This window comes from Phyllopteryx taeniolatus, chromosome 2, assembly GCF_024500385.1.
Source record: "Phyllopteryx taeniolatus isolate TA_2022b chromosome 2, UOR_Ptae_1.2, whole genome shotgun sequence".
NCBI classification, from domain to species: Eukaryota; Metazoa; Chordata; class Actinopteri; order Syngnathiformes; family Syngnathidae; genus Phyllopteryx; species Phyllopteryx taeniolatus.
In genome coordinates, this window is record NC_084503.1 from 19,604,792 (window position 1) to 19,630,552 (window position 25,761).

General features: G+C 40.9%; 1 protein-coding gene across 11 annotated transcripts in view; it reads left to right on the forward strand.

Moving 5' to 3' along the window:
• Positions 1-25,761, forward strand: part of nav2a (neuron navigator 2a) — a 205,329-nt gene that overhangs the window by 84,327 nt on the left and 95,241 nt on the right. For 8 of the 11 annotated variants that reach the window (XM_061764472.1, XM_061764493.1, XM_061764512.1 and 5 more), the window contains exon 1: positions 4,057-4,845. The exons of 1 other annotated variant lie outside the window; for it this stretch is intronic. In XM_061764472.1, the coding sequence (XP_061620456.1) occupies positions 4,633-4,845 (213 nt within the window). In that variant the 5' untranslated portion in view covers positions 4,057-4,632. Of the gene's footprint in view, positions 1-4,056; positions 4,846-25,761 lie in introns of those variants that run through there. 2 more of the 11 variants (XM_061764522.1, XM_061764567.1) reach the window with 1 other exon arrangement.

Here is a 25,761-nt window from a genome sequence, read left to right on the forward strand (position 1 = left end):
TTTTAGATTTAGGTGAAGGGAGGTTCTTTGTGTCAGATCTGCATCTGCGTTCAACAACAATGTACGGTATATAAAATGTCTACACACCCCTGTTCAAGTGCCAGGTTTTTCAAACAAATGAGACCAAGATGTACCATTTAAAAAAGAATTCCAATTGAGTTGAACAGGTTATAGGGCACATTAATTGTGGAAAATGTTTTGTAATTATTTATATTGGTTTAATTTTTTATATCACAGAAACCTAGCAATTGTTAAAGGAGGACAGGTGGGGAGACAATGGGAGACAGTAAATTGAAAATGTGTGGCGCGTTATGAAGCATAAAATATGACAACGGAGACCCCAGACTGTTGAACAGCTGAAGCTGTACATCAAGGAAGAATGGGAAAGAATTCCACCTACAAAGCTTCAACAATTAGTTCCCAAATGTTTATTGAATGTTGTTAAAAGAAAAGGTGATGTAACACAGTGGTAAACATGACCCTGTCCCAGCTTTTTTGGAACGTGTTGCAGCCATAAAATTCTAAGTTAATGATTATTTGCTAAAAACAATAAAGTTTATCAGTTTGAACATTAAATATCTTGTATTTGTAGTGTATTCAATTAAATACAGGTTGAACATAATTTGCAAATCATTGTATTCTATTTTTATTTATGTTTAACACAACGTCCCAACTTCATTGGAATTGGGTTTGTAGCATCACTTTTACTTCAGTCATGTCCAGGCCCTGCCATTATCCGTTATCGTGAATAATCGTGCACGTGTATGAGAGAGAGCGCGTGCAAGTCGAAGAGCGTGTGTGTGTAGGTCAAGTTGTAGATACTTTGCTGTCATGCTGGAAATGTCAGGGTGTTACTCCAGTTAACCCAGCTCATGTTGGCACGTGGCCTCTTGCTCTCATCTGATATTTGAAAACAATCAAGAGAGTCCTGTCAGTGTGAATGTGAGTGTGAGGTTTAATTTCATCATCATTAAATAAATAGCTCTTTGGGAATTAATTGATTAACGTTGGAGAGGTACTGTTTTCACAATATTTATTAAATTGTGGTTACAATTTGTAGTGCTGTGCTGCTTAATAACATCCATCAATCCTTTTTCTGTTGCGCTTATCCTCCTTAGGTTTGCGAGTGAACTGGAGCCTGTCTTAGCTGCCTTTTGAGCGAAAGGCAGGGTGCACCCTGGACTGGTCACTGTCAATCGTTGGGCACGTTCACATCTATGGACAATTTTCAGTCTTCAGCTAACATAACTAACTATAACTAACATTATTTTGGAAGGTAGGAAGAAGCCTGAGATAACCCTGCAAGTCAAGGGGAGAACATGCAAACTTCACCCAGAGCCTGAGTTGAGATCTGTTCACTTTTGTATTGGATCTCTTTAGGTTATCCAGTTGTACTTGCCACATACAGTAAACATCACATTTCCATTCATAAATTCTTCCCTTTTAATTGATGCATAACAGCCGCCTTTATTCCAGTGTCGTCCCGCCCATGATGAAAGTCCTAAAATGAGCATACACAGGAAAACAGGAAAGAGGTTCATAATGACTCATAAGGAGGATCTTTTCAGATATTTTAATGCAGGATTATTTGATACTCCATGTAATCTCTGTTGACACTATCACCATAGTTACAGTAGTGCCACACAGACACACACCATCCACCCCACACAGATGTTTATTCTTCTAAGCAGAAATACAGAATAAACATCAAGCAGGGTAGCAGAAATTCACTAGGCGTCCTAGTTCCTACTGTCAATTGCAGGCCCATTTACAGCTAAACTGTATCTATTAATAGACTACACTGATCTGTCATCAGGTACCTACAAAGATCCCTGCATAAATTACATTTGGCCGTTTTGCTTACCTGCTCATGTAGTACTGTGTTGTGATTTGCAAGGGTCTGTTTACCGTTACAGTGGATCATGGGAAAATAATGGAAGTTTCCCTTACTGTGATGAGCTGTGCATGTTTTCCCACTTTCCTTTTTCCAATTGACATGTGAGACGGGAGGTCGTGGGGGGTAATGGACTTTCCGATGTGATTCTGTCAGACAGCTCATGTTTTGATCACAGGATATGGGTGTGTGTTCTATCTGCGAGAAGCATAGCCATCAGTTCAAGATGAGGTCATGCTGTTATTGTTGGTAAATATTGACTGATTTGAGGTAAAGATTTACATTTTCCCCCTCAAATGTGATCTGTAGCATTCAACACAATGTCCAAAACTATATCAGGCTATTGCACAAAGTCTTTCCTTCAAAATATCCGTTCCTGACAATGACACACAATTTGCTGTTCACGGTACAGTATGTAAATAAGTCCATTTTGGATCTTCAGAAAGTGACAAGGTCTTCCGGTGTGAGTGTTGTTTTTGCTCGATCAGCAATTAGTAAAACTGATCTGTAAATCAGATAAACAGATTTTAGATGCTCACTCTCTCTTCTCTCACTCATAGGCATGCATACTTTCAAATAATCTTGGAAATGATACATTAAATATGGTAATCCTAATCCAGTTACAATAATCCGTAATTATGTAAATGCTAAATATCTGATATGTGTGTCTGTGTGTGTGTGTGTGTGTGCGCGCACAGGTCCGTGTCTGCGTATAGTTTGGCTGAAAACTGAACCTGCTGTGATTCAAATGGATCTGACCACAGTCTACTAATTGGCCACTCTTTATCAAAGACAGACGTCTGTAGAGTCCAAGTGAGAGGGAAGACACAGATCATTTGGCTGGTGTTATAACTGCAATTTGGCTGCAGCGTTTGAAGGGCAAATTTAAATATTAACTGTTTGACATCACTAAACTATCAAACATTTGTCGTGACTTGAATGATTAGTCCAATTGGAAATGCCCCTACTATGATCACTGAATTATGCTCTCTGTGTTTTACTCTTGGGGAGGTATTTTTAGTGTTGTGCGTGTGTCTATTTTAGCAACTGAAGGGTGTATTCAGAATGTTTGTACGACTTGTAATCTAAAGTCTTTTTGGCTGTAGAGAGGAGCGTCTTGTCATTGTCTTTGCCTTTGCCTTTGACCACCCAGCAAACAATTTTCTCAGTTCTCAGTTCATCCTCCCTCCTCATTGTTTTGTGGTGGGGTTCAAAGCAGTAGATTTCTTTCAAATTATAATGTATTTGTTTTTGTTTTTTTACGCTGCTAAAAAAACAAAACAAAACAGGATTCTATCGCCTACGTTCAGTCTGACTGGTGGTAACACAAACTGCAAAGATAAACAATTAATGTTAGAATGGAAACTTAAAATGTCATGTCTTTGTTTCAACACTGCTATACCTTTGTATGGAGGTAGGAATAAACATTTTGACATTCTTACTTATTCTTAAAAATACTGTGATTTAACAACTGTTAATCGGAAAAATGATAAGGCAGATTCCAAAGTTTTGTGTGCCTTCAGAGTGTATGTTTCCACATAATACGTAACAATCATTTTTACATTTGATTGGCTGGCGACCAGTTCAGGGTGTACCCCGCCTCTCGCCCAGAGTCAGCATAGATAGGCTTCAACACGCCTGCAACCCTAGTGAGGATAAGCAGTACGGAAAATAGATGGATGGATAAAGATATTTATAAGGTACAGTATTTGCGTATTGGAACCCTGTCGCTTGTGCAGTGTACCTAATGAACTGTCAAGTTTATTTAGCTGTGACTTTTAACAGTACAACAACTGTATTTTGTTGTCATGCAATAAAAATATGACATAGAATACTAATATAGACACAAGGATACAAGGTCTGTTATTTTGTGAAAGATAGTGCACAACATTTGATTAAATTAAAAATGAATATGCCAAAGGATACAGTGTGTTTTACAGGAAATAAGATGTGTTCGTGAGTCTATGTGTGTGTGTGCGTGTGTGCGTGCATGCATGCGTGCGTGTGTGGATGTATCTGCTTTCCTCACATATGTCAGTCCACATGTAAGCCACACCTGCTCTGAAGTGGCAGACGGGCAGGGACAGAGAGAGAGAGAGAGAGAGAGACAGTCGACTATAGCGTGTTTCAGCCAGTGGTGTCATAGGCTGAGGAGTCGCTCAAGCAAGCGTAGGCTGCCTCTGCGTCTCGGCAACACGCAGTCTGTCAGCTCTCTTCCGCCTTAATGGAACAGATGTACTACTCTGCCTCCTAAAGGATCCCGAGCTCTATTGATGATGCTCCTCATTACTGGAGAGAAATGGAGGGCAATGCTCACTGTACTCAACTGTGTCGACTTTGGATTCCTCGGAGCTTGAAGTTGGATTTTTTTATATTCCTTTCTGGACTTTGTGGGTTTTTCTATCGTATATTGACATCACCTTATGGTCCACTCAGAAAGGTTTGACATTTTATAAATGAACTAAGGAACTACAAAGCTACTTGGCACCAGGAAACACATGGGCTTTGTGGGTTTTAAGCCAGTCACTGCTTTTCGGGGAGCTTAGCTTACTCCCCTGCTGAGCTCGGACAGAAGGAGCCAACATCAAAATGCACGCCTCCTCAATAAGGTGAACAGAAGTTGCTGGATCCCACGTGAGTTTTCAAAGCTACTTTCCCCCAACTTGTAGCAGAGTTTCATTCCTGCCAGAGAAGGAGGGGAGTGTCTAGTCAACATCACAAGTGGAGCCAGGGGTAAGATGCCAGCCATCCTTGTGGCCTCCAACATGAAGTCAGGACTCCCCAAGCCGATACACAGCGCTCTGCCCATCCCTCAAGTCCCCAGCAGGCCGTCAGCTCCCACTCTGCCTGCTGCGGCTCTAAAGACCCAAATTCCCTCTCTGAACCAGCATTTGGGTTCAGGACCTCCACGAGGCCCTGCAACGGTCACAGAGATCAGGAGAAACGCTCAGGTCAGGACAAATCCTAACAATTGAATAGAAGTTCACTTTACTAATGTAAATGTACTTGTTTTCTAAAAGTGAGATGTGTCCCTGAAAATTACATAATACGGTGTGTATTCAAACAACAATAGCATGCAGCACAATTACTTCACTGGCCCACTTATTTGGATCTCTTAGATCATAGATGTCGAACTCAGGCCAAATTTGGTCCACGATGTAATTATATTTGGCCTGCAAGACCATAGCAAATGTGTATTAGAGCCGGCCTGCCAGTATATAGCACATGCGCCACTAATATTGCAAATCCCAGAATGCTTTGCTAGTGTGTTGGCCCATCAGTCTAGAGCGGCGAGCGCCCCTTCCCTTTCTGTTGCTGTTGTTAGCAACTATGCTACCAGTCTCCTCAAGCAAATTTACACTTCCCCTTCCCAAAAATGGCCTAACAAATGATAGAAAACGGTTAACTTCCAAGACAGGTGGGTGGCAGATTATCTGTTCACTAAAGTAAAAGACAGACCTGTTTGTCATGTGTGGAGCAATGTGGCTTTTAACAAAGAATATAACATAATTTAATTCATGTTTTTTTTTTATGTCCCTTATCAACTCCTAGGCAGGGACTGTTAATAGTTTGAAGTTTGTATTTTTATTGGAGGACATTCTAATTTTTTGGGGGTTGTTTTGTTGTTGGCCTTTGAAAAAAGATTTACATACAAAAGAAAGGTAGTTGGAGATGGATAAATAGAAGAAGGAGAGAGAATAAAAAAATAAAAAAATACCACTGATGTCTTTTATTGCAAATTTGATTTCTCGTGTTTGTAATATTAAAGTTTGTTTATTCCAGATTCAGTGTTTAAGCAAAATTTAAGTTTGTTGTCATATGATAAACTTTAATGCTACATTTCTGGAGAGAAGGGAAAAATGCACATCGCAGTGATTTTTGATCAAAATTGAGTTTGGCCCGCGACATTTTCCCAATTTTAAATTTTGGCCCACCGTGAATTTGAGTTTGATAACCCTGTCTTAGATAGAACCCATGTATAATGCTACAGCCTTTTGGTGTTTCTTTATGATGATTATAATGTTAAGTTCATTTCGCTACAACTGTGTTTTCCAAACTATATCGCGCCAAGGCACCCATTTTACATTTGATAAAGCTCATGGCACACCACCAAACAGAAATGATACAAAAAGTATAAACTTTTATAGTATAAAAAAGTAAACTGTGGCACGTGTACCCCAGCGGGTGCACATGCGCCTTCTAAGGGAGTGTGTGGTGGCGGTTGGTATAATTTCACATTTGTTTACAAAATAAAAAGGTTGAGTAAAAGTATGTGTTTGCATGATTAAAAGTATTCCCTTCAAATTACTTTCTCATTGGTGTTTGCAGGTGAGCGGGTGCTTTGTCGAGATATTGAGGGGTCTGTTCTTTTTTTTTTCCATTTGAGGTCCTATTGGCATTTCACTACAAAACAACCATGTTCTTCTGTCAGTGCTGAAGGATGTTGCCTCAGACAATTTACATTACTGACCATAAAATAAGTGACCCAATTCAAAGTGACCCTCAGTGTGGCTGTTAATGGAAGAGGGCCTATCAATGTGTGTCTCTGCACTCCAGGATGGCAGCATGTGTCAGCATGGGCACTCTGCTGTGTTTGTTAAATGTTGGCTGCGCTTAGCAACCCCACACAAATGGCCGCAAGGGCAAGGCATGGCTCAGCAGCCTTGTAAGGCATTGAGGAGGTGTGAGTGTGTATTGTGGATCCAGCGAGTGCATGCTTGGCAACCTGTCCGTACAGTAAGCAAGGCTGTGCTTTGTTTAGGAGACCAACATGTGGTGACAACCAGGGGAGTGCAGTGTCCACTGATGCTGTCGCTTCCTTGATGGCTAATCACGTTTTCTCACTGACCTATTTTTCAAAGAATCTCTGTATCTCTCTTTATGGCCTCTCTCCATCCCCGTGGTGCTGATAAAGCAGCCGTTTTCACCCTCGGCTGGGTTAACCTTTGACATTGCATGTCCTACACTGACTCTCACTAAGCACGTTATTGTGTTGTGAATGTTTGGCCACTCTGCCCTTGAGAGAATCACAATACATTGCTGTTGTTCATTGTTTTCAAATATTTTATTTGTATTAACCACTGTGGCTGAGCATTGCAGGAACGAAAAGATACGTTTTACTTTATGGTCATATACAGATGGCATGATAGGAGGAAATAATGCAGGAATCAGTTACATGAGCTAAGCAATTTTAGCTGCTCGGGGGTGCATTGTGCGTGATTCTGTCGGAGAGGAAGCTGAAACCACTTTTAACACTGACAGTAGAACTAAATAAAGTAGACTTCAATCAGTACAGTCGCAAGTGGACTGTGCTTTGATTTCTCAAGTTGGTAAAACTGGCCTGAAAATGTCAACCCTTTAATACTGCGAACATTGGACCCTTATTTTATAGCTCTGGACTTAAAAATAAAAATGTTTGCAGAAAAAAATTCCCCCAAAATAGATTCAGTAGTAATTTTAGATTTATAGATTTCTGATGACATATTTGATTTTCAGCCAAATTTTGGCCCGCCCACCTTTATGTCAAAACCTGCGTCATTGAATATCAGCCTGCTGACGTTAGCAACAGAACGACAAGAACATTTCCTGATACTAGTATGTGTTCTTGGTTGTTTCACAAATTGCGACTATTGGTCAGTCCGTGTTTCATCTGTTATTTTTGCGCAATATTAACCAATTTAAAGTGGTGAAAATAGCTTGAGAACAAATCTATAAACACTCTCAAAATGTCTGAGAAGTGTAAAATGATTTCCTTGTTCTGCGGAAGCCATGTGGCATCATTCTCAACTATACTGAAAGTCTTGGTAGTTTTTTTTAGACAATAACGAGTGAAAATAGTGAACTTAGATACATTTGTGTAGGCTTGTTTTGTTAAAAACGATCGCAGTAATGCTTCGTAGCAGAAGGAAGCCGCATGAGCCATATGGAGGTAAGTGCATGCAGATTAATTTTCGTATAAACACACGGTTAGTCAGCTCGTTGTTGTATTTATTACGTCACTCATGGCTCTAAGACCTTTGAAAAAGAGTTTGGGAAGATGACACACACAGGCAACACAGGCATTTGCTCTTATAAAGCATTAGAAGCTTTTTACACGGGGGGGGTATCAGCATGACCGTGGCCGTTGATGTGCATGGCAGGGCGCCGTATTCGTACCATTTTAATCAATGACAGTGTAATAAATAGTTATTTTTATTTATTTATTTTTTAGCATATTAAATTAGCAATTGAACATAATTTTGGGGTGCTGTTGTGTTCATTGGAGTGTGCAACAGTATGCAGTGGAATATTAATTTAACGGACTAAAAGGGGCAGGGGGTTGTCTATTGGGACCAATGATCCCTTATATTGAAGCACTTTTTTTGTGGCCATATCCACCCATAATACTGTGCAGTACAATATTATTGTTTTGTACTTTTTATGGCCTAAAAAGCCCAGTACAGAATAAACTTATTCGCTTGGTGCGGGGTCAGCGACAAATAACTCATAACTATGAACTTCAAGGGCGTATCCGCTCACTTGCACTCTGTTTCTATAGATGTTTATAATTTACATAGCCACTCCCACCACACTTCAGCTGTACAGCCAGGTCCACTACCCTTGTCCTGCATGCTTGCCCTCCTGTCCTTGTCCTTCCTTCACAGAGTGTAGCACTACTGCCGTATACAACACTCAAATCTATTGTGTCATTGTACTAGACTTATAATGATTTACTTTCCTCATCTTTATTACACCTAATTTCCTGTCTTATGTTGTCTTCTCTTCCTATATTATTGAGTTATCTCTTTATTCTTTTCTGTCTTTTCTCTTTAAATTTTTGTTCTGTCCGACTAAAATTTTCAATAAATATCTATCAGAATAGAAAGAACCACAGTGGCATCTTAAAAACTCCACTGTGGAACTGTTCTGGCATGAAAGGGATACAGTTCCTCTTTTCTGCTTGACCTAACAGCCAAACAGAACGATATACTGTGTATATATACTGTATATATGTGTGTGTGTGTGTGTGCATGTGTGTGTATATATATATATATATATATATATATATTAAAATGTGAGCGTGAATGCTCTATATGTACTCTGTGATTGGCTGGCGACCAGTCCAGGCTGTACCCCACCTCTCGCTCAAAGTCAGCTGGCATAGGCTCCAGCTCACCTGTGACTCCAATGAGTAAAGGTAATAAACAAAACGGATGGTGGGGGGCAAATCCAAATAAAGCGCACATTCAAAATAAACAGCAAATGAAACATGCTTCAAAGGGATATGATTGGAATGTTCTACTGTACTGTTTATAGCTAATGCATACCGATATAGTAAAGGTAAAAGGGAAATGCACAAAAGAAGTGTTCCGTTGGAAAGTCCCCAGCAACGGAACATGCCACTACTCATCTCAGGGATTAGTGGAGTGGTTACAGCGTAGAGCTCAGGCTCATTCTCCATGCACCCAGCTGGTTGGCCCACTTGGCTCCAAACACGCCAACATGTTGTGTACACCTGGAGGAACCCTTAATCTATGATGGCACCAGAGCATGTGAGGAGATCCCCTCAGTGTTGACCAGCCGGATATGACGTCACTACTGTGTCTTCTGGGGCCACTCTACATTGTTGCTTCATGTGTGAATCCGACTGTCCTGTAGGCAAAAATCCACTGCAACTCTGCTGCCCTCTAGTGTTTCTTTTGCTCTGCACCTTCATACTTAACCTGTAGTACATGCTTGTTCAAGGCCACCTGTTTTTGGATTCTTTGTCGATCTACTGTTTTGTTTCATAGACGTATTCACAACAAAATCTGCATTTATTGTTTTTCAATTTGTTTTTAGAAAGCGTTGATTTCATTTGGTCTGTATTCCTAGAGGCGGCACGGTGGCCGACTGGTTAGACCGTCAGCCTCACAGTTCTGAGGTCGGGGTTCAATCCCCGTCCCCACCTGTGTGGAGTTTGCATGTTCTCCCCGTGCCTGCGTGGGTTTTCTCCGGGCACTCCGGTTTCCTCCCACATCCCAAAAACATGCATTAATTGGAGACTCTAAATTGCCCGTTGGTGCGATTGTGAGTGAGAATGGTTGTATGTTTCTATGTGCCCTGCGATTGGCTGGCAACCAGTTCAGGGTGTACCTCGCCTCCTGCCCGATGACAGCTGGGATAGGCTCCAGCACGCCCGCGACCCTAGTGAGGAGAAGCGGCTCAGAAAATGGATGCATGGATGGATGTATTCCTAGATAAAATATGCATGTGTTTAAATCCTTTAAATCAGATCCAACACACATATTTGCATATACTGTATGTGAGGAAGCATGCAGTTCTGTCAAGTGCAGATTCATAAACACATGCACGCACACACACACAGACACGTATACAGGCACCCAAACACACGCACAGACAACACGCACACACACGCACACTACCACGAGGAATTATTTGTCAATGTGACAGTTTGATAAGAGGCTCCTTTCTTGATTTATATCTTTTCAGATAAAAGCCATCCCCTGTGTAAATATTTGCTTTATTAGGGTCACAATGAATGCGCAGCGCCACCTGGAAGCAGAGTTGATCTCACAATAACGTTAATAAAAATTATAGGGAAGCTGGGTCATTGTATGCTATTTAAAAAGGTCATTGTTTTATAAATAAAGACAGACTGACAGGTCCACAGCCTCAGCGCAATAGCCAACATATTAAATTCCCACTTTTTATATGACCGCTGCGTGACAGTGACACAGAGGTCCATCAATGAAACATCCACCATTATTAGGGATGTGTAATTACCTGAGGTTATTATTCTACTCATTTAAAATATTTTAATTTGGCATGATATCATCCGGGAATAGATTTGCCTTACATAATCAACTCAATTAATTACTTGGATACAAAGTTAATTAGATGACCATAACTGTAATTGTTTGGTGAAAAATGGCATGGAGACTCAAGATACCAGTTGATGTGTTACATGTTTATTTTGCATCTTTTTTTCAGATGCTTTGAGAAAGTCTATACTGTATTATTTCATTTCTGCTTGTAGAGCTCTTTTCCCAAATGTGATAAATATCAACCATGACATGCCATTCTATTGTGTACAGACTATAATCTTTCATTAAATATTTTAAGAATTAAATTAAATCTTTGTAAAATTTGCATATCTGGGGAAATAAAACTAGGACAACTAACCCTACAAACTCAGGTCAGATAGTAAACCAAGCATCGTCCACCGCAAACATGGTGAAGCAACATTTAACTGTTATACTGCTGTCTTATTTTTCTGTACTTTGTTTTTAAATGTATTTTTGCTCTTTTTAAAAAAATATATATATATTAATCATGTAAAGATCATTGAGTTACCTTGTGTATGAAATGGGCTATAGAAATAAATTTGCCTTGCCTTATTTTCTCAATAATGCAAATGGGTTTGTAGCGTTTTGGAAAAGATTTGTAGTATGTACCAAATGAAAAGGTCCCTTTTCAAGATGTGTAATCACTAGCAACAAGCATGCTGTGTTGAAGAATTATTGTGGTAATGTAGTATAATCACACTTTTATTTGATTGATTTCTAGTTCAAGTCACTGATGGTGTAGTGGTACAGTCGCCGGAGGCAGCATGGGTTCAATTCCCACTTGGTGACGATATAAATGTGAGTGTGAACGGTCATCTGTCTCTACATGCGTTCTGAGATTGGCTGGGGACCAGTTCACGGTGTAGTTCGTCTCTTGCCCTAAATCAGCTGGGATAGACTCCAGCTCACCAGTGACCTGAACAGGATACGGGTATAGAAAATAGATGCATGGATAATTTCTAGTTTAACAGCCATTAATCAAACCATAACGATACTAAAGGTGATGAGTTGCAAAACAGTGATTATGATCTGTTAAAAATGAACCACAGTCTAAACCACACCTAACATGGTCCATGCTATCAGTTAAATTGTGGTGAGAGAACACAAGATAAGTAGTTAACCTAATCCATCAGTCCTTTAAATGCTTTACATTTGCTTATTTCAGTGTCTTTGTTAATTTACTGCATTTGCTGTGTTTCTCATGAGTTCAGTATTAGTCGTTGTGGTTTTTCTGCCACTGGATGGTAAAATGAACATAGGGACGTTGCATGGAATTGGTATTTTTGGTATTTAAAATGTTTTTGTTTTTTTTAAATATGCAGGTGCAAGGGCGGCACGGTGTTTGACTGGTTCGAGCGTCAGCCTCACAGTTCTGAGGACCGGGGTTCAATCCCCGGCCCCGCCTGTGTGGAATTTGCATGTTCTCCCCGTGCCTGCGTGGGTTTCCTCCCACATCCCAAAAAACATGCATGAATTGGAGACTCTAAATAGCCCGTAGGTGTGAATGTGAGTGCGAATGGTTGTTTGTTTGCATGTGCCCTGCGATTGGCTGGCAACCAGTTCAGGGTGTACCCTGCCTCCTGCCCGATGATAGCTGGGATAGGCTCCAGCACGCCCGCGACCCTAGTGAGGAGAAGCGGCTCAGAAAATGGATGGATGGATGGATGCAGGTGCAATACAATAGCTCTCATAATGATCCAAGCTGTCACTCCACACAATTATGAATGCCTTTTGGAACTTGTGTTGGGTTTTTATGGCTTCTCTAGTCAGTTTGAATATTGAGAGTGAAAGGCAAGACAACTATTGTGCTGCATTGGATTGCGAATGTTGATTCTTGGTTGATGACTTGGGCGTCTGCTGCTTTAAAAAAAAAAAAAAAAAAAACATTAACATGATAAAAGACCACACATATGCTTTCTCAGAAGGTGCAGCAAGTTAAGTTGATTCAGCACACATTACATTGTTTCAGTGTGATTTTAACAGACTGCAAGAGTCCCTTTGTCCTTTCATGGATCCTCTTCAATAGAATGTTATCATTTGTGTCATTAAACTGGCCCATAATTTTGTCTCAGGAAAGTCCGCTATCTTAATAGTGACACACAATTCAAAACGCCATAGACGGGCTAACAAATAGCATCGATGTTGTAGGGTTATCAGTTATAACCCTTCAAGCAACTGATTTTTGAACACATACTAATGAATTATGAAATGAATTAATCATGACACACAAACTGTTAAATTCTTTGATTCTATTCAATTATGTTATTGTATGTTTCTATAGTACAAATCTATAGAGTCCTATTTTCTGTTATTAAAAACATTTTACAAAAAAAAGTTTTTTTGGGGGGGAGGTTGGAATAGATGAATAGCATTTACATTCATTTCAATGGGGAAAGATGATATGAGTGTTTTCAGTTACAGTACTAGCATGGTCATTGAACATATTCAACTCGTAAGTCAAGGCTCCACTGTACTAGTATTAGTGTATATTGAGCATGACAAGGAAGGAATTGAGTTTTTCTTCTACCATTTTATGGAAAAGGAGGGGCCAGTCTCTCCCACATAGTTGTTGGGAAATGTGCGGTTTCATCTAGTTGCATCCCATTTTAGCTCCGAAGAAATAAATCAGATTTGTACTCATGTATTTCATGGATTTATTTTCGGATAATTGTGCCATGACTTCATGAGAAAACTGTTCTCTCTTCAATCCATGATTTTTTTTTTTATATTGTTTTTTTAAAGAGAGAGAGTTCTTCATTCGAATGAAGGCAGTAATCATGTTTACATTTTATTTGAAGGATGCAAACAATCCAATAACATTAGGCTCCAGTCATGACCTCATCTCTGCCTAATGCGTCTCGATCAGATTCCACTTCCTGTGTCGTTGTCCCCTCGCCTTCCTGTGTGAAGTCTTTGCTGAGCGTAACCATATTAATTAAGCATCTGCTTCTCCTGAGTCAAGCATCCTCTCATTGATCTCCCCTCCAAGGTGCCTTCCTGCCTTCAGTTTTTCCCATTCTCTCCTTTCAATGCACTAAGTTGGTGTAGGGAGCCCATTGGTGCAGACAGGAGGGTCATTGTAAGAGGCGCCCACTGGTGAAAAGAGCTGCAGAGGCGCTTCAACTGACGCAATCACCTCCATCTCGGTATGGAAGCGAGAGGCGGTGTGAAATTAGGAGTAGGAGCTAGGAGGGATAGGTCGCAGGGGCTGATGTCATCCTCCCCAGAGGCCCGTGGCTAAGGTCACCACAGGCCAAGAGACTGCTTGTAAACCGATATGACCTCTGAATGTGAAGCCAGCAGAAAACCAGTGATGTCAGTGTTCTTCCAAGATTTGATGCAACAAAGCACAAAGTATTGTATCTTACAGACTTGAGAATGCCAATAAATTGTAAAAAAAATATATATATAATAATAATAAAAAAAATCTATGGTGGGCGAGACGGGTCACAACAATTGCAAACGCCACAACATACATTAATCCACAAGTCTTTCCTTGGCCGATTCGGGGGTTTAGTTCAGGGGCTGTTGACAGACCAAAGGGTTTCCCTAATCTTAAATAAGGAAAAGTCGATTTAAAGATCCTAATGAAATTCAAATTGGGATTAAAAATAAATATTGTACCTCACTCTACTCATATCACCAAAAGCTAAAGAAACCAAAATATATTCATCTTTGAAATTTGATTCATAAAGTTGAGGGGAAAAAAGTGACTGAGGCTGGAAGTTGGAAAAGTAAGTGAAAGTAAACTATTTCGGAGCTATTTTGGAAAGTAAGCACATTTGGATTGCCGTAAATCATCAATACGCCAACTTTGTTCATTTAAACTTGTGCAACTTCCTCATTTAGTCACTTGGTCCATCACCAATTATGAGTACCCGGTAACCTGGATGACTTATGAATTCAGAGGGAGCGGGACCTGTCTCGGCCATCGTATTAAACAGTATAGTGAAGAAAAAAAAACAATTCAAATAAGATTACAAAAAAAAGTGCATTAATATGTATTTTGGGGTTCATTCTCATTGGTTTAAGGCACTGCTTTTAGTATCACTTAACATTTTCAATTTGGGACCATGTCCATACCTTTGACCTGGGAAAGAAACAAATGGTTACCTTAAAGTCCATTAGTGTTATGGCATACATTAAAGTTGATTGTACTTTGAGACACAAATGGACTTATATTTTCTGACTGACAATAAAAGTGATTTAAACAATCCATAGGTGGTGGGTTTTACTTCAATTATAGGAATGCTAAATCAGTTACATTCAAGATTAAGTTCGTATAATTGAACCCTTTACTTTAGCATAAGTTACACGATTGTCATGATGACCTGATCTTACCAAGACTGGTCATTGAGTGTATGATGTCCCCTGAGCATTGAACTCCCAACATCCTCAATTTGCAACTTTTACAATGTGTCTAATGTACAATGATTGCCCCAGGGTTTCCTGCCCTACATGGACCACAGATGTCCATATAATAGAATATTGTTGGCGTTTCAGGATTGGGGGAGGACTGGGCCATTCTCAGCTTTGATGGATGTGACCAATTACAGTAAATGGGCATTGTCATGGCTATTTCAGCGAGCACCATGTCCGTGTACTGTGGTCTTAGTTTGTGCATGTTCATGCGAGAGGTGTCTCCACTCTGAGGTCTTTGCTCATTAAGTTTTCAGAGCAAGCACTTTTGATAGGTCTTTGGCAAAAAAAGTGTTTTAAAATGTTATTTCATTCAAACTTTATTTGGACAACATTTTGCAATATGCAAAACACAAATTTAGTCTTTCATTCACAGTTAGGTAGATTGCTGTTGTCACCTTATTAAAGTTGGGAAATGCTAAAATACAATTAACAACATTGCTTTGCAGTTGGTCGCCACTGCAAACCTCAACATTAAACATATAATACCATTATATGGTTGTGCATTATTATCCCTGTCAAGGCCGGCCGGCCACATTTTTATAGTAGTTTGTGTATCAAATCTTCTAAGCTTGTGCAGGTACATCTATTGTGATCGGCAAATATACTTTATAGACATACGCAATTCATTTTAAGTAGGCCTAATGTTTTCTGAAACATACCTCATTTAAACAATTACTTTGTGATGGGTTGGGTATTGTCACCGTTATGTGAAAATAAATCTGATCCACGAGAGAGGAAGTCAATAAAAGACACAGTTAGTGTCCACTTTGACTGTGAACATGTCTTCTGGCTTTTGTGTTTTGCTCTTTGCCCTCAGCGTCTCCATATGTCCTCCACTTCCCCCTCTGTACTCGCACACGGAGCAAACAGCCAGGCAGCAGGGCCACCCCAACCCCCTTATCAACACATTCACCCTCCCTGGGAGAGCTGTGCTGGGGATCCCCCCAAAACAAAGACCGCTACACATTGGGGTTATCCCCCCTTTTGTCCCTGAAACACAGATTTATCTGGGACTGTGAAAGGCACCATTCCTGGCCTATTCACTCTGGCTCTTCTTAATGAGCTTGTTCAAATCTGTGCTAAAACAGTTAAACACAAACCCTAAATGCTGACATATTTTATGCTTCTGGAGCCATTAAATCAATGCTGGTTTGGGCAAATAGGGGGCTGGTGTTTTGGTGGTCTGGGAGGTTGTGTAAATTTGGTGCAAAGGGCTAAATTAGACATTGAAGAAAACATTGGAAGTATTATGTGCCCTTTTGTTTTCTTGTTTTGTAATTACTTGTATTTGTGTTTTTACAATATAGTGTTTTGACCATAATGCTAACATCTGTAAGCCTGCTCATGTGTTATTGCTCTTCAGAAAGTTAAACCCTTTCGTGAGGTGACCCTGTTCTTATGACATTTGGCACAGTCATAGTGCCTTGGTGATGAAGACTTTGTTGGACCTCTAACTTGTCATTTACGAGAAAACAAAGTCAAATTGTGCTTTCAAAAACAACCAGATGGTTGAAATTCATCACAGTCCCGAGGCCTCAATAGGTTCTTTAGCCTTTTTAAAAAATGACAATATGTTTAAACCCACTTTGCTGTAGTTAATAATGAGTGAATTTGAGTGCATTAAATATCTTGTTCGTAAACAACGGTGTAAGGATACACCTGTTGGCTATTTTAGTTTCACGCAATGTCCCAACTTTCAGGATCAAGGTTTGTTCATGGCTTCACTATTACCATTGACTCCCTGATGCTTGTAGTACTTTGGTTCGGCCTGCTGGAAGTGATCAAGCGTCCCCCTAGTGTGGGAACTTCTCGTGAATCTTGGGCCTTTCCCAAAATTTTAAATTCAGCTTGTCATTTGTGGTTGGCGGCATCCAGGGTGTGTGTGTGTGTGTGTGTGTGTGTGTGTGTGTGTGTGTGTGTGTGTGTCTGCACAGGGGACTGGAATACTTTCAAACGGAGGGCGTCCTTTACTGTTTTATACACACACTCACACATAGAGAAAATACTTTGGTTATGAACACTCTGTTCACTTAAATACGCACAAGCACAGCTGCAGTGTGTTGTGGGTGACGGCTGATCAGACAGTGGGACGCTGCGTCTCTGGTAAGAGAAAATAAATCTTGCCTCTTTTTCAACCAACAGCAAAGGGAGTGGTTAAGAAATAATAAATAGAAAGGAAACACTGTCGAGGTTTTTGAGGTCTGGCCTCCGTGATCCTCGCTACGCAGTTTCATCACTGTTATCAAGGGTGCACCATGATCCTTTTTTTTTTTGTCCTTTCTCCTCACTTCTTGGCCCCGGAGGGGGTTGTCTACCGGGGGAGGGGTAGAAGGAGGTTGGGAGGTCTGTCCCTTTTTCTCTTTCTCCTCCCATATGACCAATGGTCCATTGAAGAGCAGTAGTACAATGTGTTGCCGTGGGTGTCCTTGGAGGTTGGGGCATGGGGGAGAATGAAGGATCCAGTCCTCCCTTCCTCTTTTCGTAATTTTGCTTTGGCTCCCTGCCTGAGTGGCAGCAGAGGCGACATGGCTCCTCTTGCCTTTCACTTTCTGTATTTGTTTTTCCCTCCACTGCATACTGGTGTGGGTGGAGAGAAGTTGTAGGTGCTTAGTCACTCCCCACCTCAGGCTTCTCGAGAACTGCTGGCGCTCCAGCAAACAGTGCTGAAGTCATTTCCACAAGGCGCATTCACTCATGATTGTTTCTTGGTCAGACCAATAACCTTCTTCTGGATCCTTTTGTCCTGTGGATTCCGATAATATTTTCCTCATTGTGGACTCTGGAGCTTTTTGCGCAGCTCTTGGAATGACACACTGTCACCAAGCTATGATGGTTGGTACCTGGGCCTGGTTGGCACGGCTGCTGTCCTCCTCTATGTGAGGTGGCAGGTGTGTGTGTGTATGTGTGTGTGTCTGTAAAAGCCGCAAGAAGCAACATGAGTTTGATGCTGTGTCGTTTGGAGCCAAAGAACCTTTCAATGAAACTGGTAGGCAGAATGCTTAACTCAGTACAATGACTCATTATTTTTATGGGATGAGATTTTAATTTTCATTGCATTAATAAGACAAACTTTCGGAGTCATGACATTTTCCAGACACGGTCTAATTTTGTTCTGTGTTTACATAATTATGAATTTCAGCTTTGGCGCTTTGCATTCGTTTTCTTTTTAATTAAAATCTTTGTTTATATATCAGTGAAACTTCTGGCTTCACCAGCTTGAAACCTTACAAGCTGTGGTTCTGGCTTGCAAGCATGCTATGGGTTAGTGCCTGTCGTGCTACCATAGAAAGAAATGTGTCCAAAACTGGCTTCACTTTGATGTTTGTACATTTTCCTTTCTAAGAAAAGGACTAGTTTGGTTCGTCTTTGTGCAAGGTGCAGTACTGCATAGATGGTAAATATTTAGCAGGATCTGGGATACTGTGATAAAAACAGGGAAGGGCAGGTGTTAAGAGGTCATGCAGTGCAAATAGATGAGAAAGCAAAGCTTTGTAAAAGCTGCTCTGTGTGATTGTTACAATTGGAAGTTTAATGGTGTATACTGCACCGAGTTTATCCAATTGAGTTTACACGTAACATTTCGTTTCTTGCTTGCTCTCCCTCTGTGTGTTCCTCAGCCATGGTCCTTATCTGGATCTGCTGTGAGGCCACAGAGGAAGAGGAGATGGAAGCAGAGCAGGTTATTACCAGAGTCTAAAGATGAGTTGATAAGAGGGCTGCTTTAATTACACACCACTAACCTCCACACAGCGTGGGTGACGGGGGGTTGGTGGGCCATGGGGTCAGTGTGTGTGTGTGTGTCTGTGCATGCGTGCGTGTGCGCGTGTGTGCGTGTATATGTGAATGACTAAGGGATTACAAGCCTGCACACTTGAACCTGTGGACGCACTTCCAAAATTTAAAATGACCTTCCTTTTTTTATTATGAAGTGCAGTCAATGTCCATAATCCTTTCTGCTCCGATACTGACCGATTGATTGTTTGACCGTCATGGTTCTCATGCGCCCATATGACCCATGCAGATAGTAGAAAAACAGATAAATCCACATCTTTGATTTATAAGTGTGCCCAATGACTCATTTTTAGGGAGGGGGGGGGGGGGGGGGGAATTGCATAGTCGGAAGAATTGCATACTCAGAAGAACTTGTGACTTTTCCACTGCAGGGACTTAATGATCTGTAACTTTAAGGTATAGTCATTATAATATGCCTCTGTGCAAGCTGTTGGGTGAAATTCAGCAGCTCATTTTTGCCAACACAGCTATTAGAGGGTTTTTTTTAAGCTTTGCAAGGAAATGGAAGGTTTAGCCCTGAGAACAGAGTGGTAGCCGCTGCAGGTGTATCTATCACAAAGGGCTGTGACCTGTTTGACGTAACAACTGACAGACAGCTACTACTACTAACGTCAGCAACATGTCTCAGCAATTGTCTCATGTTTAAACCTAAGAGACCCATAAACATGAGACGGATAATCCCCATCATTTTTGCAGTTTGTATGACAAGTGTTGTGGAGGTCCTAAATGCAAACATAAAAAAAGGGGAAGAAACACTTTTGATTCATCAAAACGAAGGACGTCGAATTCATTCATTAATTTTGGAAACCCTAAACGGAGAAACTGAAGCTATCAAGATTTTTGCGTATTGGGTGCAAGTGTATCTATTCTGAGCGATACGTTTTTCCATACCGCAGCAGTTATTTTAAACTTCGTCTCTTAGCTTTCTGATAGATGCTTCCCATATTCCAAATTGCAATGCCAAGTATTTAGGTCTCCCTTGTACCCACTATGGCTTCCATGCCTCACAAACCCACACAGCTTTTATGTGCCAAACTCAGAGCAAGCGGTGACATGACGGGTCGAGCTTTCTGCGGTCTTGAAGCCACTTCACAAGGATGTGTGTGTACAACAGAAAAGAGAAGCCCCACACAGAGAAAGCCATGTTGCTTCCTGCTGGGGACAGAGAAGAGCGGCGGCTTAGGCAGCTTAGTGGTAAAGTAGACGATAGAGTACAGTGAAAGGAGATGCTGACTCCTTCATAATGTGACTACAGTGGAGCCAAAGTCAAACACCCTTCAGGTCATGTAAGTACATTCAGTCATTCATCCTTCCGTCCCGCTTATCCTCACTAGGGTCGCGGGCGTGCTGGAGCCTATCCCAGCTATCTCCGGGCGAGAGGCGGGGTCCCCAGCCAATTGCTGGGCGCATATAAAAAAACAACATTTCGCACTCACATTCATACCTACGGGCAAATCAGAGTCTTCAATTAACCTGCCATGCATGTTTTTGGGATGTGGGAGGAAACCGGAGTACCCGGAGAAAACCCACACAGGCACGGGGAGAACATGGAAACTCCACACCGACGGGCTAACCAGTCGGCCATTGTGCCGCCTGTAAGTACAGAATTCAAATTCACAGTGAACATTTAAAGGATTAGCCACAACAGTGTGTTTGGCTTTTTCTTTCTTGTTTTGTGTTTTTTTTTTTTTCCCTAATGGTATCAGTGATGGAAAAGAGGAGAAATGTAATGATAACCAGACAGAACCAAAAATGGAAACATATTGCCAAATAGGAAAGTATTAAACATATATCTGTAAGTGCAATACAATATGGCTGAAGCAACAATAAGTTGAAATAAGCACTAAAAAGTGGTATTATAATGGAAACAGATTGTGTTTGACTGTGAGATTCCACTCTATGCTTCGTGTCCTCACACCTTTTCTTGTATAAAATGTGAGGTTGTAATCTTTAACAGTGTTTGACGTTAGCAGTTCAATGTAAACCACATCTGATGATTTGGCAGAAATTAAGTGTGCAAGAGGGTCTGAGCTTGATCCCTAAGTGTTGCGTGGACAACTTTCACAAAACTGTGTGGCTGACACAGGTGTGTAGTTTTTGCACTTAACACGTGACTTCTAGGTTTAACAAGTGCCTGCTGGGATTTCACTGGATCCATCCATCTATCCATTTTCTATTGCACTTGTCCTGCTTAGGGTCACAGGTGAACTGGAGCCAATCATAGCTGACTTTGGGCGGAGAGGCGGGTTACACCCTGGGCTGGTCGCCAGCCAGTCGTAGGGCAAATAAAGACAAACAAACATTTGCACTCAAACTCACACCTAAGGTCTTCAGTTAATGCTTATGAACCACCAGATCCCTACTCTCTATTTTACAAGAGGTGTTTTGGGGATTCATTAACATCCAAGTCTGTACAATTGATTCAACATACGTATTATTTTAGTAATTTGATCCATTTCGGAAATATTAGTCAATCTGTTTGGTAGAAAAACACAAATCAAGTACTTTAGTCCATGCTATATCCTGATCACTATTGGGGAGGCTAGCCTCTGAGAGAGTGAAAGGTTAAGCCAATGTTGGAGCTTGTAAGTGTTAACTATGAAGAGGAGACATGACGAAACATACACAGCAGCGTTGAGAGCGAGTCCGCATGGGGCGGCTAAATATACTCTTTGCGCTTGACTTTCATGAGGAAGCGCTCATGTCTCTTGGAGCTGCAGTGGTTTTTTTTCCTCGACCTATCTTCATTCAGGTGACACATGGCAAAGTGTGGTGGCCTCAGAGTGCCGGCCAGGACCTACAGTCGCTTCTCCTGCCATAACTACAAAGTGGTAAGGAAGCCAAGATTGAAGGGGGAGGGAGCATATGAGGAAAAGCTGCAAGTAAATATTTTTACGTACCGTCTTCATATCCTAAGTGAATGGTCATTTATCATGAGGCTTTGTTGCCTTTTAAGTGTTAAATAAAAGAAATGAGTTAAGATCGATACATGATAAGGCTAGCTTGCCTTCACAACAATTATGGAGAAAGAGAGAGGTAGGGTCAGCTTGAAATAGAAATATTGAGGGTGGAGGCCGTTCCAGAAGCAGCCAATTTATTTATTTTTTAATAGAAACTCCCTGGCGGAGGCAGGTAACAGACACTGAAATGGAATTTCATTTGAGCTCACAAATGTCCAAATCGTGCTGAGTGAAAAGAGTCTTCGTTGGCATTTTTAAATGCACATTTGCTGAGAAAATGAGTTGGTGAATGAACAGTTCGTTGCCCACAATGAAAGCCTCTTGTGAGAGATAGCCCATTTTAACCGCTTTATTAAGTGTGCTTCTTTCTCATGTTAGAAGACTACTAGATAATGGTGTGTAACATGAAAAACTTCTTCGCTAATCCGCTGGACCTTGAAATTAGTAAGACTATTAGAAGAAGAGAAGAAGAAGAAGAAGCCACAAAACTTATCAACATAATGGTTTTCTGGTAGATCTGTGCTGTTAATACATGAGAGAAAAGTTCAGCGGTTGTGCTCTCGTCATTTGAAAATGAGAGAAATGTAACTAATGTTTTTTTTGGGGGGGGGGGGGGGAATGCCTGGGCTTGAACATAATCACAACCATCCTGTACCGTAATGCCAATAATGAAATAGTTGAAGAAACTACAAGATCCCTACAACATGCTGTCTTTCTGCAGTCTGGCATGTATAAAAATGGACAGTGTGTGATATATTATTCACATGCACTCATTGGCCACAACATTAGATACGCCTGTATAACCTGACAAGAGTCAAAACTCAAGCTGTATGAAACATTGTGTCTTTTAGTGAAGTGCAGAGCTCTGCCAAGGCCTAGCAACCCTCAACATGTCTGTCAGTATCGTTCGACTAAATAAGCATGCCGTGCTGGGTGATATGTTCCACTCGATGCCTTTTAAGTGGGAGTAATGTGCATTATAAAAGGGCTGACAACTGCCAAGCTTTTTCACCATAGCTTCATTTGCTTGTTCTGGTGGTTCACTAGTTCCACGTGGGCTCAACGCCAGTAATTGGTCACCCAACACCTTTATCTGAGTCTGTATCAAAATCCAATGGGTTTTTCCTAGTGCTTCAAAGTTTGGCGGAACGAGGCCATGTGGTTTTTGTGTGAACATAACTGAGGGTGCACTCACACCAGCTAAAGCACACTTGGCCCTTCAAGTATGGACTGCTTGACTAATGTGGGGATTCTGTATTGTGCTCAAGCATAGTACACTTACCTGCTCAGGCACGGCATGGAGTTCTGCCATATCGTAACACAAAGTGATTTTCTTCAGTATGCAAACTGTAACTTGTGCTTTACTATTTTACCAGACAACTAGCCCATTACGAGTGCACCCTAAAAAACAAGTAGAATAAAATAGAATAGAATATAGCTTATTGTCACGGTCACCAGAACAATGAAAATCAGTTAGGCATCTCACAATTTGCAGCACTTAGGTAAACAATCAAAAGACACTTATTTAATAGAATAATAATAATACAATAATATACAATTATTCAAATTTGGAAGAATGACCATATTATGATATGGTGTTCAGTTATTGCACAGATTATAATCAGACAATATTGTACAGTCTTTCATAAGATTGCAATTAATTCATGTGAAGAGGCTCTGGGAGGGGGTGTAATCATAAAGTAACAATTGTGATCAAAGCAAGACTTTTTGCCATGTGTGGCAACTTTTGATACACTCTCAGAGGTATTAATTTTAAACGTGTTTATAGTTGTGTTGGTAGTTTGCAGTAGTGTCGAACTACAGAACCGGTATATTTTGCTGCCATGATTTTGAGGGGGAAACAAAACTTTTTCCTCCTCATGCTTCTGCCTCCCCTTCAAATCAAGGGCAATCTTTGACTGAGATACCTTGTTTCCTCGCTCATGCCAGGCATACCCGCAGTGCAGAGCCTCTAAGCGTGCGTCATGAGGCTCCGTATCTCACACCATTGGGTGACTCAGCAAACAGGGTTAGCGGGTGGGTGCTTGGATGTGAGGCTGATTTGCATGTTTGTGTCTGAATGAATGAATCATCAGTGCTTGTCAATAGTTCTGAAGAACTCAATTAGACATTGACAAGTATGAGTAGGAATTGTTGTCCACTCATTTTCTTGCTTTGTTTAAAAAATTATCATAGATAGAGAACAAACGCAAATCTTATATTGAAAGACTAAGTGACAGTCCTGCAAAATGGTGCAAAACTTGCCAAAATGTTCATAGGAAAAAGTCCCAGTGCATGAGGTCACTGCATGACAGTTGCCACAAGGTTGTGACGTGTCATGTTGCTGGCTTTGATGGTGGGAATGTCCCCGGCAGCACAACGACTCCACTCTCCAAAAAGTGAGGAGAGGTTTAACATTACTGTGATAATGGTGGGATCCTCCTATATGAGCATATAACATGTACAGTAGCTGATTGTATTGATATGAGAGTTGTGGGTATCACCATTAGACATCTTTGTCATTCCCAAATTACTACTACTTATTTTGGTATACATTTTTGTTATGATACATTTTATTTAGCTAAGATGAGTGAGTAGTCAATGGAGTCAGCAATGCTTTCCAGCTACCATGTCCTATCTTAATACAACTAGCAGGTGTGTGCTGACATGTATTTGTTTACATGGTATTCATCACATTGGCTTAAGTGTAAGTTACACTTCACAACTTTAGGAGGTAACATCTGATGTTATCAAGAATGTAAAAACTGACGTAATCCTCCCGCTATGTTTTTTGTCATCTGCCTCCTGAGACATCCTTCTCTATCTCTATTCTCAAGCGCCTTTCTTGTTTTGCAAAGAAAGCAATACTTGACAGAGGTTTAAAAGCCAAATGTTGTGACTTCCATCCTTCTTCTTAAACCCCTCGGCCAAGCCATGCTTTTGCTCGCCCCAGGCTATGTGACCCACCTCTGTTTTTTCAGTCTGTGACTGACAGCCAACCATTTCACCTCGTTTTTAATTACAACTCAACCCCTCTATTTACTGGCCTGAACTTACTTCAAAGGAAGCCAACACACACACAATGGCTCGTGAATATTGGACTTCCTTTGCTCCATGAGAAACTGAGTGTGTGAATTGAAAGCACTGAGCTTAATCCTGCAGTGAAGGATTTATCTTACCCTGCTTGCCACTCAGTCTTTTTCTAACAAGCTGTTACGATTGAAACATGGTTCCTATGGGTTGCGTGTGTAATGTGCGGTCTTGTGCCGCAATAAAGTGAGAAGATGAGTGTGCATACAACATGTGAGTTGCTTTGAAGTGCACACCTGTTGTACACCATCTCCACAGCACTGATTCTTCTGATGAGTAACACGATGGCAAAGGCAGGCTCTGTTTACAGTGTAAACACAGCGAAATAAGGCTCACAATCGCGTCACATGCATCACTGTGCATGTGCTGAGGCCATATGATCCTTCAATTGCTGCACACTCATTCAGCTCAATAGCCTTGAATTACAGATGGAAGAAAGAAATCAGAAAATTGGAGGTTATACTGAGGTTCACTGAGGGCATAGACACAGGAGCGTTTCATGGGAGCTATCAGGTTAAATGTGTGTAACCTGCTAACTGGTCGTTATTTTAAAGTATGCATCTATAGACAATAGTTTTATCAGTGAACTCCCTGCTCTCTGAGCTCATTTTGAAGAGATTGATGACTTTTTTTTAAGCTTTGTAATCATTACTGCACTGCCTTAGCTGTAAAACATTATCTGCACAAAATCTGCCCTTTTTTTTGGGGGGGGGGGCAATATCTTTTTACCGCTTCACAAAAAAACATTTGCTGATATCAGGTCACTTAAACATGA